The following is a 15,112-nucleotide window of genomic DNA, read 5'->3' on the forward strand; positions in this document are numbered from 1 at the left end:
ATGCGCGAGAATATGCATGGGAATATGCATGGGAATATGCATGGGAATATTCATGGGAATATGAATGGGAATATGCATGGCAATATGCATGGGAATATGCATGGGAATATGCATGGGAATATGCATGGGAATATGCATGGGAATATGCATGGGAATATGCATGGGAATATGCATGGGAATATGCATGGGAATATGCATGGGAATATTCATGGGAATATTCATGGGAATATGCATGGGAATGTGCGTGGGAATGTGCGTGGGAATATGCGTGGGAATATGCATGAGAATGAGCTGTGGTTCGGCTGTAACGCTCAGAAAAGACTCTGAGAGTGTGAATATACGTACAGGCGGTCCTCTGGGCAGCACCGGTCTTAAGCCGCTGTTTCCATCCAGACCTGACCCCTCCAAATCCTGTGGGAAAACATACACTGAATAAAACAATCAGGAATATTACAGGGAAAAACAAGAGAGCATTGCAACAGTTCTTCTTCAAAAGGCTCAATTCACAGGCGGCTCTAAATTCACTTTCAACTGCAGGTACAGACTCTGCTTTCAAGTGTTTTCAGTTCTTTACACAACATCTAATATCATACGTCAACAAATACAAAGTTCTACTTCTTTGATAAAACAGCCAACACTCAGTGTAAAAAAAGAAAAAAAAAGGAAAAAAAAGTATAATTTTTTTTTAATAATAATAAAAAAGAGGAATACATAAATAAATAAAAGGATAAGAATAAAAAAATAAGAATAAAATAATTTAATTTTAAAAGCATAAATATAATGTATATGTAATCAAAATACATTAATGAATATGTAAGTAAATTAATTAATAAATAAAAAAGGATAAATAAATAATAGAAAAATAAAAATACGTAAAAAAATATATAAATAAATAAACAAACAATACATAATTAAAAGGATAAGAATAGAAAATAAATAATAAAAAATATTGTTTAATAATTTATATTGATAAATAACAAAAATATTGAATAATTGAATAAAATAAACATACTGTAAATAGATGCATGCATATTCTCAATCATTCCCCTGATTTAAACCAACAAATATGGCCCAATCTGAGGGTCAGTGAAACACACCATCATGTCAAAGCTGAAGGCTGGTCCTGGAGGCCCCGGCATCCCTCTGGGGCCCTCAGCTCCTGCTGGCCCTCGCGGCCCCGGGACCCCTGGATCACCCTAACAGACCAACACAGACAAATCAGAGCCAACATACCTCAGACTTCTTTACTCATAAACTACTCTGGCATCGCAGCTTCCCCAACACGGCGTATCTGAGACATCACGGTGATCCAAATTAAATTACCTTTGGTCCAGTGAATCCAGGTACACCTGGTTCACCCTGACAAAAAACATCACACACAAGTTAAACTACATTTACAAAGATACCCAGAGAGAATTACAGGACTTACAAAAAATACAGAATTCAATACCGACTAAAAAAGACAAACAAACATTTTTCCTATAAAAATATCTTACATTTTGTCCCTTTTCTCCGTCTTTCCCAGGTTCACCGTCTCGTCCATTCACACCCTAAAGAAATCAACACGTCAGAATCAGCACACACACACACACACACACACACATCTCAAATCCCATTGTCACTGCTTGACTCGGTTGTCAGCCGTGTTCACCGCTCATGATTTGACATGGCAGGGTTAGCACGAGCTGTGATCGGTGTGAGTTTAGGCTGAGGCGTCTCTAAAGGCAGATCCCCATCGCTGATGTTCCAGCGGTCCAGCTGAGCAGATGAAGATCGGCTCATATGAGGAAGAAATGAGTCCATCACTCCTGAGGCTGAGCTGTGCTTCATTCACAGCTTCACGCGCCAGTGTTCATCGCATAACTTCAGTGGATTAATACGCTATCGGATTTCCACCCAACCCGAAACATTTGGGAACAATTACATCAGTCTAGAGCTCTGGATATCTGTGTAATGTCATGTTTCACAGAAGCGTAATAACCCTGGAATGCCAAAGCCAATAAGCATTTAAAGTCCTTTGAGTAATGACTAAATGAACAGTATCTGTGTTGAAGAGCGCTGTGGTTTCAGTCGACTTTATGATCCGAATGATTTCATTCAAAACAATATCATATTCTCTAGATTCTTTCCATTATACAGCTACACTATTTTGCCAGAAGTGTTGTGCCGCCTCTACACACACACATGAGCTTCCCATTGTTAACCCGTGGGGTTTAATCTGGAGTCGGCCCACCCTCTCTAACAGCTCCAGCTCTTCTGGGAAGGCTTTCCTCAAGGTTTAGGAGTGTGTTTATGGGGATTTTTGCCCATTCTTCTAGAAGCTCATTTGTGAGGTCAGGCACTGATGTTGGACGAGAAGGCCTGGCTCTCAGTCTCCGCTCTAATTCATCCCAAAGCTGTTCTATCGGGTTGAGCTCAGGACTCTGTGCAGGCCAGTCCAGTTCCTCCACACCAAACTCCTCATCCATGTCTTTATGGAGCGACGCTTTGTGCACTGGAGCGCAGTCATGCTGGGACAGGAAACTGGGACTAAACACTGGAACTAAGGGGCTAACCCCTGAAAAACAACCACACCCCATAATCCCCCTCCCACCAAACTTTACACATGGCACAATGCAGAGTCCCGTTCTCCTGGCGACGGCCAAACCCAGACTCGTCCATGGGATTGTCAGACTGAAGCGTGATTGGTCACAAACTACTTTAAGGTTGCTATATTTTGTCCTTTTAGACATAAGCAGTGTCTCCATTCATTACTGCACAGGAAAGAGAAGCTCATACCGTTTATTCATGAGGAATGAGGACGAGTATATAAGAACACTCAGACAGTGAACTCACTGCAAAAAAAATGCTCTTCTCATTTAATTATTTTTTTTCTTGTTTCCAGGCCAAATATCTAAATATTCTTAAATCAAGATGCTTTTACTACACAAGTAAATGACATAAGATATTTTTCCTTGTTTTCTTAAAAATAAAAGCTAAATGAAGTTACATGAGATATTTTTCCTTAGTCAATATGAAGAGAGTTTTTGCTTAAAACAGGCAAAATGATCTGTCAATGGGAAAGAAATAATCTTGTTTCTGATTGAAATCTTGTTTCTTGTTTCCGTCCCAAACAGAAATAAGATTATTTTTCTCACCCCATTGGCAGATCATTTCGCCTGTTTTAAGCAAAAACGCACTTCATATTGACTAAGGAAAAATATCTCATGTCGTTTTACTAATCTAGTAAATGCATCTTGATTTAAGATTATTTAGATATTTGGATTGGAAACAAGAAAAAAAAAAACTAAGTAAGAAGAGCCTTTTTTGCGGTGCTCCTCCTTTATCTTTAGCTTAGTTTGACAGATAACTCTATAACTCTTGCTTAAACCCCACTGGCTGTTATTTCGTGTAGTTATTAGTGTTACTCACCGGAAGGCCAGGTTTACCCATCTCCCCATCTCTCCCAGGAGCTCCTGGGGGCCCAGCTGGCCCTGGATGGAGGCCAACAGAAGGGCCAGGAGGACCCGGAGGCCCCGGAGGACCTGGAGGACCCTGGAGAGAGTCCAGCAAAACACTGAAATTAATCTAATCCGCTGTCTTGAAGTTCATATCTAACACATTTAAACACACTGCAAAAAAATGCTCTTCTCACTCAGTATTTGTGTCTTGTTTCTAGTCCAAACATCTAACAATTCTGAAAACAAGAAGTATTTACTAGACAAGCAAAAGTAAATGTCTTGGTTTGGGGAAGAAATACTCAAAATTGGGGTAAGCTAAATAATTTTAATTCAAACAGAAAACAAGATTATTTTTCTCACCCCATTGGCAGATTATTAATCTTATTTTAAGCAAAAACTCACTTCATTTAGAGTTATTTTTCCCCAAAACAAGACAATTACTTTTGCTTGTCTAGTAAATGTTTCTTAATGTAAGAATATTTTGATATTTTGACTCGAAACAAGACAAAAATACTAAGTAAGAAAAGCATTTTTTGCAGTTTATAACGACCACCTCGTGTCTCATTGTGTTCAGAGTTAAATCATTGTAAGTGTTGAATGCTGTTCATTCGGCATATCCAGCTCGTTTGATTATTTCAGGACAGGAATTGAGAGGTCATCCTAACGGGACCGTAACTCACCCGTATCAGCTCGGTGTCACTGTCCAAATCCACGAAACTCGAGCCTGAGCCGTCAAAGCCATCCTGCACGAGGGAGCGCCCCAGTGAGATTACTATCAGAGACCTGTATAATAATATACATGTGTACCTAATAACACACATACCGGATACTTAAATGTCCCTGGCCGTCCTGGCGGCCCCGGAGGTCCAGGCGGCCCCGCGATGCCCACACCAGGATCCCCCTAGTGAACAATGAGTGCAAATCAGAGGAGAGTTTGCTGTGATTGGACAAAATCACCATGTTAGCAGTCAACAGAGTTCATGGGAGTGGGTGGCGCTACAGAGCATAATGCAGTTTTCACCACAAATTCAGCTGCTAAAGCTTAACTAATGTGACCGGAGGGCTTCAACAGATCATACATCATCAATCAACCTCGTGGCTCACAAGCAGAGCTGCCTTTCAAGATCCACACATTACCATGAAGAAAATTAGTGGTGTGTGTCCTACCTTGTCACCTTTGAGACCCGGATCTCCAGGAAGCCCCGGGAATCCCGGAGGTCCCACTTCTCCCTGCATGTGATGGACAAGGAACAAAACAAAGCAAATGTTCACATTCATTCAGGATAGTTTCGTCCAATGGAGAAGAACAGGGCAATACACACACACACACACACACACACACAGATGAAAGCCTCACACACCTAACAAGCCGCTCCCTGATATATAATGAGGATGTGGACTCAAATCATTTCTGAATCATTCCCTAGTGTGTGTGAGCATCCGCTGGGAGTGTGTGTGCACGGCAGGAGAGTAAAACACGCCATCTATAGTGTGCACATTAAGCTACACTTTAGTATAGAGTGATAATGTGGCGCATAATGCTGATTTTGAGCGGGGATTCTTGTTGGAGTTAGCTTTGGTTGTGTATATTTCTCAAACACTTCCATATTGATTTCCATTTTGTTACTAGCACAAAGCTATTACACACAAACATCTGACCCCAATCTTTTGAAGGTAATATGGGATTCCCTGAAGCAGGCATTCCCAGCCCTGGTCCTCGAGGGCCACTGTCCGGCAGAGTTTAGCTCCAGCCCTGATCAAACTCACCTGAGCCAGCTAATCAAGCTCTTCGGGATTACAGGCAGGTGTGTTTGATCAGGGTTGGGAATGCCTGCCCTAAAGGTGATCCTCTTTTGGTTATTCTATGGTCACATGGCAACGCCACAAAGAGACATTTGGGACATTCTGGGGATGCTCTGGGGATGCTCTGGGGATGATCTGGGGATGATCTAGGGATGATCTGGGGATGCTCTAGGGATGATCTGGGGATGCTCTGGGGATGCTCTGGGGATGATCTGGGGATGATCTGGGGATGATCTGGGGATGCTCTAGGGATGATCTGGGAATGATCTGGGGATGATCTGGGGATGATCTGGGAATGATCTGAAGGTATGATCTGGGGGTGATCTGAGATTGATCTGAGGATGATCTGGGGATGATCTGGGGATGCTCTGGGGATGCTCTGGGGATGATCTGGGGATGATCTGGGGATGATCTGGGGATGATCTGGGGATGATCTGGGGATGCTCTGGGGATGCTCTGGGGATGATCTGGGGATGCTCTAGGGATGATCTGGGAATGATCTGGGGATGATCTGGGGATGATCTGGGAATGATCTGGGGATGATCTGGGAATGATCTGGGGGTGATCTGAGAATGATCTGAGGATGATCTGGGGATGATCTGGGGATGCTCTAGGGATGCTCTGGGGATGATCTGGGAATGATCTGGGGATGATCTGGGGATGATCTGGGAATGATCTGGGGATGATCTGGGAATGATCTGGGGGTGATCTGAGAATGATCTGAGGATACTCTGAGGATGATCTGAGGATGATCTGGGGATGATCTGGGGATGATCTGAGGATGCTCTGAGGATGATCTGAGGATGATCTGAGGATGCTCTGAGGATTATCTGGGGATGATCTGGGGGTGATCTGAGAATGATCTGAGGATACTCTGAGGATGATCTGAGGATGATCTGAGGATTATCTGGGGATGCTCTAGGGATGATCTGGGGATGATCTGAGGATGCTCTGAGGATGATCTGGGGATGATCTGAGGATGATCTGGGGATGATCTGAGGATGCTCTGAGGATGATCTGGGAATGATCTGGGGATGATCTGGGGATGATCTGAGGATACTCTGAGGATACTCTGAGGATGATCTGAGGATGATCTGAGGATGATCTGGGGATGATCTGGGGATGATCTGGGGATGATCTGGGGATGATCTGGGGATGATCTGAGGATGCTCTGAGGATGATTTGAGGATGATCTGAGGATGCTCTGAGGATGCTTTGAGGATTATCTGGGGATGATCTGGGGGTGATCTGAGAATGATCTGAGGATACTCTGAGGATGATCTGAGGATGATCTGAGGATTATCTGGGGATGCTCTAGGGATGATCTGGGGATGATCTGAGGATGCTCTGAGGATGATCTGGGGATGATCTGAGGATGATCTGGGGATGATCTGAGGATGCTCTGATGATGATCTGGGAATGATCTGGGGATGATCTGGGGATGATCTGAGGATACTCTGAGGATACTCTGAGGATGATCTGGGGATGATCTGGGCTTGCTCTGGGGATCCTCTGGGGATGTTCTGGGGATGCTCTGGGGATGATCTGAGGATGCTCTGAGGATGATCTGGGAATGATCTGGGGATGATCTGCGGATGCTCTGAGGATGATCTAAGGATGCTCTGAGGATGATCTGAGGATGCTCTGGGGATGATCTGAGGATGCTCTGGGGATGATCTGAGGATGATCTGAGGATGCTCTGAGGATGATCTGGGAATGATCTGGGGATGATCTGGGGATGATCTGAGGATACTCTGAGGATACTCTGAGGATGATCTGGGGATGATCTGGGGTTGCTCTGGGGATCCTCTGGGGATGTTCTGGGGATGCTCTGGGGATGATCTGAGGATGCTCTGAGGATGATCTGGGAATGATCTGGGGATGATCTGCGGATGCTCTGAGGATGATCTAAGGATGCTCTGAGGATGATCTGAGGATGCTCTGGGGATGATCTGAGGATGCTCTGGGGATGATCTGAGGATGATCTGAGGATGATCTGAGGATGATCTGAGGGTGATCTGGGGATGATCTGGGGATGATCTGAGGATGCTCTGAGGATGATCTGGGAATTATCTGGGGATGATCTGAGGATGCTCTGAGGATGCTCTGAGGATGATCTGAGGATACTCTGGGGATGATCTGGGGATGATCTGGGAATGATCTGGGGATGCTCTGGGGATGATCTGGGGATGAACTGGGGATGCTCTGGGGATGCTCTGGGGATGCTCTAGGGATGATCTGAGAATGATCTGGGATGATGGGATGATCTGGGTATGATCTGGGGGTGATCTGAGGATGATCTGGGTGTGATCTGGGAATGATCTGAGGATGATCTGAGAATGACCTGGGGGTGATCTGAGAATGATCTGAGTATGATCTGAGGATGATCTGGGAATGATCTGAGTATGATTTGGGGATGATCTGGGAATGATCTGAGTATGATTTGGGGATGATCTGGGAATGTTCTAGTGATGCTCTGGGAATGTAAAATGTCTAGCAGGGAAACAGAAACTGGTCAGAGATACTCACAGTGGCTCCATCTTTCCCTGGGCGGCCCTGAGAGACAAAATCAGCATTAATGCAGTATCCATTCTCCTGTGTGTTCAGCTCGTTAAGAATATGAAACATCATATGGAATCTGACATGTGTGATCGTGTGTGAAAGCTGATGGGCAGCGAGAGCTGTAGTTCGGACTATACACACGAAGCTCAAACATGATCTAATCAGATTTATTCTGTTCTTGAGATCTCTAAAAGCATGAGCACAGATGTGTCAGGTGTGTTTGAGATGAGCTGAGTTCTTCAGGGTTACTCACTGTCTGGCCATCTTGTCCTGGAGCTCCAGCGGGCCCCTGAGGGCCCCGGGGTCCTGGTTCTCCTGCCCCCTGAGGAGTTCCAGCTGGCGGCCCGGGCGGCCCTGCCGGTCCTGGTGGACCTCGATCTCCCTTCTGTCCTTTCTCCATGGTGATGACCTGTGACACCACATCAGTCTACGGTCATGATCATGAGGGAAAGAGAAGAAAATAAAACACACACTCAGACACTCACGTTTCTGTCCTGAGACGCTCCCGCTGATCTGATTGGCTCTGAAAACACACACAGATGTCATGGTTCCGTTTCTCTCACACTTTATATCAAATATAATAAATGCAGCTGTGAGTTTGCAGTAGCAGCATAAACAATGCAATGATCTGCGGCCTCTGAGGACAGGAGCTCCTGCTCCGGGGAAGAACACACACCTGCTGGAGCGAGTGTTAAGGTGAGCTCACCTGTGGGACTGATGATGCTGATGGTGTTGTCTCCGGAGCTTTCTGCCCAGTCCTCATCATCCGTGTGTGTGTGGGCCGAGGGCGCTTCAGTAGGGGGCGCTCTCACCGGACTGCTCTCTACATCCTCCGGCTGAACCAATGAAAACACAGCAAATACTCAAGCAACCAGTCCAGCACGCAAGCACTAAAGACCCTGTGAGATCAAAATCTTGTGGCTTTTAAACATAAATAGTAACATATATCATTTATATGATAAAAATAACATTTAAAAACGTAAAAATTGAACCGACTATGTCTTCGGTGTGTGTGTGTGTGTGTGTGTGTGTGTGTGTGCGTGCTTGTTTTTTTTAATATAATGACAAGGAGAGGGTGAAATATGAGACCATTACCCATGTCCCCACTTTTCAAAAGGCTTATAAATCAGACAGGAGGAGTTTTTTTTTGAGAAAGTAAAAATGCAGAATGGGTAGGTTAAGGGGCAGGGGGAAGGGGGAAGGGTGGCGTGTGTGTGTGTGTGTGTGTGTGTGTGTGTGTGTGTGTGTGTGTGTGTGTGTGTGTGTGTGTGTGTGTGTGTGTGTGTGTGTGTGTGTGTGTGTGTGTGTGTCTTTGAAGAGGAGAGGACATGTAAAAAGGACTGTCCTCTGAAAACATTTTACTTTGAAATGAAAGGAAACGCATCTAATGCTGCTGTCACTCACCATGGTATATTCTCTCTCTTCAAGCACTTTCTTCACTTCGTAGCCGGTGTCTGTGTCGTCGTAGATGTCATCACCGCTTCCGTAACCCGACGCCTGGAACAGCATTGAGGCGCAGTTTATTTCTGATTCATTTAAGGTTTTATTTTAATGCATTTGAAACCAAATAAACAGCTTTAGGCAGCAAAAGACCAAAGCGCTGCTCTCCTGCAACCACAAGAGGGCGATGTGACTCCACCATCATCACACACACACACCCACACGGACACTGATCATCACACACTCACTGACACAGCACAGAGGGCTGGGTTTGAAACACACAGTCCAAACCATTTGAATCAACCTATTTAAAGTGTTAGATTAAACATAGAATTAATCTAGCATAAAACATCGCTTCACATCAAGTGTCTGTAACATCCCTCAGGTTTGATATGCCAAACCATAATAATAATAATACTAATAAAAAGTGAATTTTTTTTCTCTTCTGCTCATTAAAGCTGCATTAATAAATATTTAGCATGTCATAAAAGTATAATTTATTTTTCTTTAAAAAAATATAGTGAGCCCAAACTTTTGGTCATATATGTTATAATGCTGACAATCTGTACAAATGATATTCAATTAATTCAAGTGAAAAAAAAACTTTTTTCAAAAAGATTTTCTGTCTATTGGAGAGAGAGAAGATCGCACTCACGTAAGGCTCGTCCTCCTCACACTGCTCGCTGGGTGCCGTGGGATCCGCTGTCAGAACCAGCTGCTGGATCGAGCCCTGGAGAGAGAGAGAGAGAGAGAGAGAGAGAGAGAGAGAGAGAGAGAGAGAGAGAGAGAGAGAGAGAGAGAGAGAGAGAGAGAGAGAGAGAGAGAGAGAGAGAGAGAGAGAGAGAGAGAGAGAGAGAGAGAGAGAGAGAGAGAGAGAGAGAATAAGAGAGTCATGCACTCATTTCTCCAGAATTTAATCAGCCTGAAACTGATTATGACATGAATGTGGAAACTCAGCCACCCTGGCTGTAAATCACAGTACATACACACAAATCCACACAACACACAGAAACACACACAAATCCATTCCTCCAGAACTCAAGCCCTGCTCACAATCCCAAGAGTAAATGTTTCATTGATCAGAGCATGAGCGGCCATCATCAGTCCTGCTGTAAAGACTTGTGTTTTCTCAACGATCTAACGAGCTCAAGTCCTGATTAGCAGAGGCGAGCTTGGCGAGCTTCATGTGCAACACATCCAGAGGACAAGCACCTGTTTCCCATCCACTACAGCTGAGAGTGTGGGAAAGAAAGAAAGAAAGAAAGAAAGAAAGAAAGAAAGAAAGAAAGAAAGAAAGAAAGAAAGAAAGAAAGAAAGAAAGAAAGAAAGAAAGAAAGAAAGAAAGAAAGAAAGAAAGAAAGACCAACTACACTCCATCAAATCAACATTTTTCATGATTTCTAGGAATTGTCATAAGTTCTAGCGCCCCCTATCGCTGATGAGATGTGGGACAACACTTTAATGACCCTTTCATTCATTAACGAATAATCATTTATGATAATAATAATAACAACGACAGTTTAAAGCACTGAATAATTAATATTCATGTTAATTGAAAAATATAGTATTAATAATTTTACATTCATAATAATTCATAAATGTCAGGGATCTGTCACTTCGGTCTAGTTTGGTGTCTATCCCAGACACGGCCACTGAGGCCTCCCCCGAGCCACCGGCTCACCCAGACACGGCCACTGAAGCCTCCCCCGAGCCACCGGCTCACCCAGACACGGCCACTGAGGCCTCCCCCGAGCCACCGGCTCACCCAGACACGGCCACTGAAGCCTCCCCCGAGCCAGCGGCTCTCCCAGACACGGCCACTGAAGCCTCCCCCGAGCCAGCGGCTCTCCCAGACACGGCCACTGAAGCCTCCCCCGAGCCAGCGGCTCTCCCAGACACGGCCACTGAAGCCTCCCCGGAGCCAGCGGCTCTCCCAGACACGGCCACTGAAGCCTCCCCCGAGCCAGCGGCTCTCCCAGACACGGCCACTGAAGCCTCCCCCGAGCCAGCGGCTCTCCCAGACACGGCCACTGAGGCCTCCCCCGAGCCAGCGGCTCTCCCAGACACGGCCACTGAAGCCTCCCCCGAGCCAGCGGCTCTCCCAGACACGGCCACTGAAGCCTCCCCCGAGCCACCGGCTCTCCCAGACACGGCCACTGAGGCCTCCCCCGAGCCACCGGCTCTCCCAGACACGGCCACTGAAGCCTCCCCCGAGCCAACAGCTCTCCCAAACACAGGCCATCCCCCATAAGCTTCTCAGCCAAGAATATAGAGCCACCGGAGCCTCCCTGGTCTGTCCCCCGGCTCCGCCAATACCTTCTGCCTGGACTCCACAACTGAATGAGCCTCCCTGGGTTAACCCTCCAGTCCCTCCCTGGGCTATTCTGCAGGCACTGGTTTAGCTCCCCTCCCTGCCTCGGTGACAGAGCTCTTGCACTCACACCGGAGAGTGAGCAATGTCATTTTCAGTTTCGGACTCATTCTGATGTGTTTGCCCAATGAAACAGGAGAACTAAATGAGACCCGAGCAAATGTTCTCCTGATTATCTCCATAAAGCAGGAGAATACCATTTTAGAGATAAGAATGAACTCACTCCATCATTATGACAGTTAGGAGTTTCTGACAGATATTTCATCCTGTTCCATCACAGGGTTTTGTGAATCAGTAACTGGTTATGAATTCCACAAGATTAAACAGTTTCATCTACTCACAACTTTTGGTCAAACTTGTAATAGTGTCTCTCAAAAGTTAATCTCAAATAGTCTTCTTAAAGGGTGAACGTAACCTAGTTAACTAGTACACTTAACTACTAATGTTTTCACTTAATAATTTCAATAAAATTCAAACTTTCAATTTTCTGTAATTTTGTGAATAGAAAACAGAAGAACTACAGTTAAAATGATTGGATGGTGTATTTATGCTGCACAGTTTTACAGACGGACTGCAGCTGTGCACGCCATTGCTCTCAAAGACTTGTTTATTCAGACAGTCAGATGAACAGCCTGCAAGTTGACTCAGCATATGCAAATTACATCCACACACCGACTCCAGCCACACACACACACACACACACACACACACACACACACACACACACACACACACACACACACACACACACACACACACACACTGACGGATGGAGGCTTTGAGCGAATGTGCTTGTTTGTGTCTCTGTTACTGGTGTATCTGTGTATAAGCCCTGACAAATCTGCCAAAATGGCCACTAAACTGATGTACTTAAAAACAAAAGATATTTTCCTTCCTTTCAGATGAAAAGCATCCAAGATTTCATGCAGACGCATTGGGCATAGCAAGATTTTGCAGTAAAAAGGTTCATATTGTCAGTAGTGTATCGATGTCTGAAGCACAACTCACACTGAAGTCACTTCCTGTTGCTCAAGACTGTGTGTGTCCTGACTATGGCTGCGTCCGACACTGGCAAAATACTGCCTTCAGAGGACACATTTAAAGGCAGGAAGGCATCGAGGCACGTCCGAATCTAATATTAGCTTCACTTCCTGTCTGCTGAGAAACCTTCATCTGATGGATTTATGAAGGCAGCATACATGTGTCCTTTGTCTTTGATATCCCACAATCATGTGCTTACCATTCAGTGACAGTTGAGCTGGGAAAAAGATGCCGTTCAAAAGTTGCGTTTGCTGGTCAGTTTGTGAGTACATGTATGTTTTTTACCAATATGTTCCACTTCTGATGTCATTTCTAGCGAGAAATTACTAATGTAGTAATTAAATATGTGTTTAGTCTCTATTCTCAAAACTCTATTTTGCTGTAGGTCATTAAACCGTTACACTGCCTTAGAAGTCTGTCCGAGATCATTTCCGTGAGGTGCCTTCATGCACAAACCACTGCCTTATCAGACAACGACTTGTGAGCCAGCTGCCTAGGTTTTTGGACGCAGCCTATGAGATTGAGAAATAGGACATTCTGTAGTCCCGCCCACAGACGACTCTCATTGGTCTAAAGGCCCATTCACCCCAATGACGATATAGGCTAGTGATAATGATAAAGATATAGTTTTAAAACTCGTTATAAATGTGAAAAAATAGCAGAGTTCACAGCACAACTATATCGATAACGATTATCATATCACTGGAATCAAAATCCATTCTGCTTTAAGCGCTTGAGCATTTAAAGTGACAGATGACAAAACTGCAGTGCTTATTATAAACAGAATGATATTGTGTGCTGATATGGATGGTATAGATTATATATTGGAATAGTTATAATTCCTGGTGTGGACAGCCTTTAAAATACTGCAGATAACTGCATAAAATAACACGAGATATTAAATTGTAAACAGTAAAATGTCAGGTTCTGTGTTATGCTTAATAACTCAAGCTGTAAGCCACTGCTGGTCATGTGGCTTCAGACGTGTAGAATAAAAGTAGCTTCTGATATGACTGTGGCTGTTGCATATCACTTTAAATATAACACATAATGTTAGGTTTGAAACATTTAAAGTGAAATAAAATGTACTGTAAACTATGCATGCACCACAGCAGATTGAGAAATGACATTCTAGAGCTACATGAACACACAAGGCGGAGAGGAAGTGTGTGTTCGCCAAACGACTGCGTCAGAGCTATGAACCGAATGATTTATAAACTCTAAGAGTAGGCCAATTCTGCGCTGTGTGTGTGTGTGTGTGTGTGTGTGTGTGTGTGTGTGTGTGTGTGTGTGTGTGTGTGTGTGTGTGTGTGTGTGTGTGTGTGTGTGTGTGTGTGTTCTGTCTCTTGGCATCCACACTGAACTAAAGTGAGACAGCAGTGTGTCTGGCCTTGTTTCCAAACATACTCTTCTGGTCAACACAAAAGAATAAAAGTTTGCATTTTGTAACAGTTAGCATAAGTGTTAGGCATTAGAAGATTTTTGACTACCGACATGAAGTCTGGTGCACAATGTAGAATATTTTTGCCAAAAAATGACTGATGGACAAGCCCTTCCTATGTCCAGATACAAATCAATCAAACCTCCAGCCAATCAGAGGAGCGTGTGGGCGGAGTCTCTCTACAAGAGCACTGAACTCAACCATATCAATCAAAGATCCAGCCAATCAGAAGAGTGTGTGGGCGGAGTCTCTCTGCAAGCACACTCTATTCAACCATATCAATCAAACCTCCAGCCAATCAGAAGAGCCTGTGGGCGGAGTCTCTCTGCAAGCACACTGAACTCAACCCTATCAATCAAAGCTCCAGCCAATCAGAAGAGCGTGTGGGCGGAGTCTCTCTGCAAGCACACTCTATTCAACCATATCAATCAAAGATCCAGCCAATTAGAAGAGTGTGTGGGCAGAGTCTCTCTGCAAGCACACTGAACTCAACCATATCAAACAAGGCTCCGGCCAATCAGAAGAGCCTGTGGGAGGAGTCTCTCTGCAAGCACACTGAACTCAACCCTATCAATCAAAGCTCCAGCCAATCAGAAGAGCGTGTGGGCGGAGTCTCTCTGCAAGCACACTGAACTCAACCATATCAATCAAAGCTCCAGCCAATCAGAAGAGCCTGTGGGCGGAGTCTCTCTGCAAGCACACTGAACTCAACCATATCAATCAAAGCTCCAGCCAATCAGAAGAGCCTGTGGGCGGAGTCTCTCTGCAAGCACACTGAACTCAACCATATCAATCAAAGCTCCAGCCAATCAGAAGAGCCTGTGGGAGGAGTCTCTCTGCAAGCACACTGAACTCAACCCTATCAATCAAAGCTCCAGCCAATCAGAAGAGCCTGTGGGCGGAGTCTCTCTGCAAGCACACTGCACTCAACCCTATCAATCAAAGCTCCAGCCAATCAGAAGAGCCTGTGGGCGGAGTCTCTCTGCAAGCACACTGCACTCAACCATATCAATC

At 44.8% G+C, this 15,112-nt stretch overlaps 1 protein-coding gene across 1 annotated transcript in view; it reads right to left on the minus strand.

Annotated features, from left to right (window-relative positions):
* col15a1a (collagen, type XV, alpha 1a) overlaps positions 1–15,112 on the minus strand; it is a 101,504-nt gene that overhangs the window by 41,436 nt on the left and 44,956 nt on the right. Inside the window, exons 4-17 of the mRNA XM_067435120.1 lie at positions 9,901–9,975; positions 9,210–9,302; positions 8,512–8,641; positions 8,291–8,328; positions 8,059–8,214; positions 7,773–7,799; positions 4,608–4,670; positions 4,264–4,341; positions 4,121–4,183; positions 3,412–3,534; positions 1,497–1,550; positions 1,324–1,359; positions 1,098–1,196; positions 346–411 (exon numbers count right to left, since the gene is read on the minus strand). Of these exons, the coding sequence (XP_067291221.1) occupies positions 346–411; positions 1,098–1,196; positions 1,324–1,359; positions 1,497–1,550; positions 3,412–3,534; positions 4,121–4,183; positions 4,264–4,341; positions 4,608–4,670; positions 7,773–7,799; positions 8,059–8,214; positions 8,291–8,328; positions 8,512–8,641; positions 9,210–9,302; positions 9,901–9,975 (1,101 nt within the window). The remainder of the gene's footprint in view (positions 1–345; positions 412–1,097; positions 1,197–1,323; positions 1,360–1,496; positions 1,551–3,411; positions 3,535–4,120; positions 4,184–4,263; positions 4,342–4,607; positions 4,671–7,772; positions 7,800–8,058; positions 8,215–8,290; positions 8,329–8,511; positions 8,642–9,209; positions 9,303–9,900; positions 9,976–15,112) is intronic.

Source organism: Pseudorasbora parva, chromosome 24 (genome assembly GCF_024679245.1).
Source record: "Pseudorasbora parva isolate DD20220531a chromosome 24, ASM2467924v1, whole genome shotgun sequence".
NCBI lineage: Eukaryota > Metazoa > Chordata > Actinopteri > Cypriniformes > Gobionidae > Pseudorasbora > Pseudorasbora parva.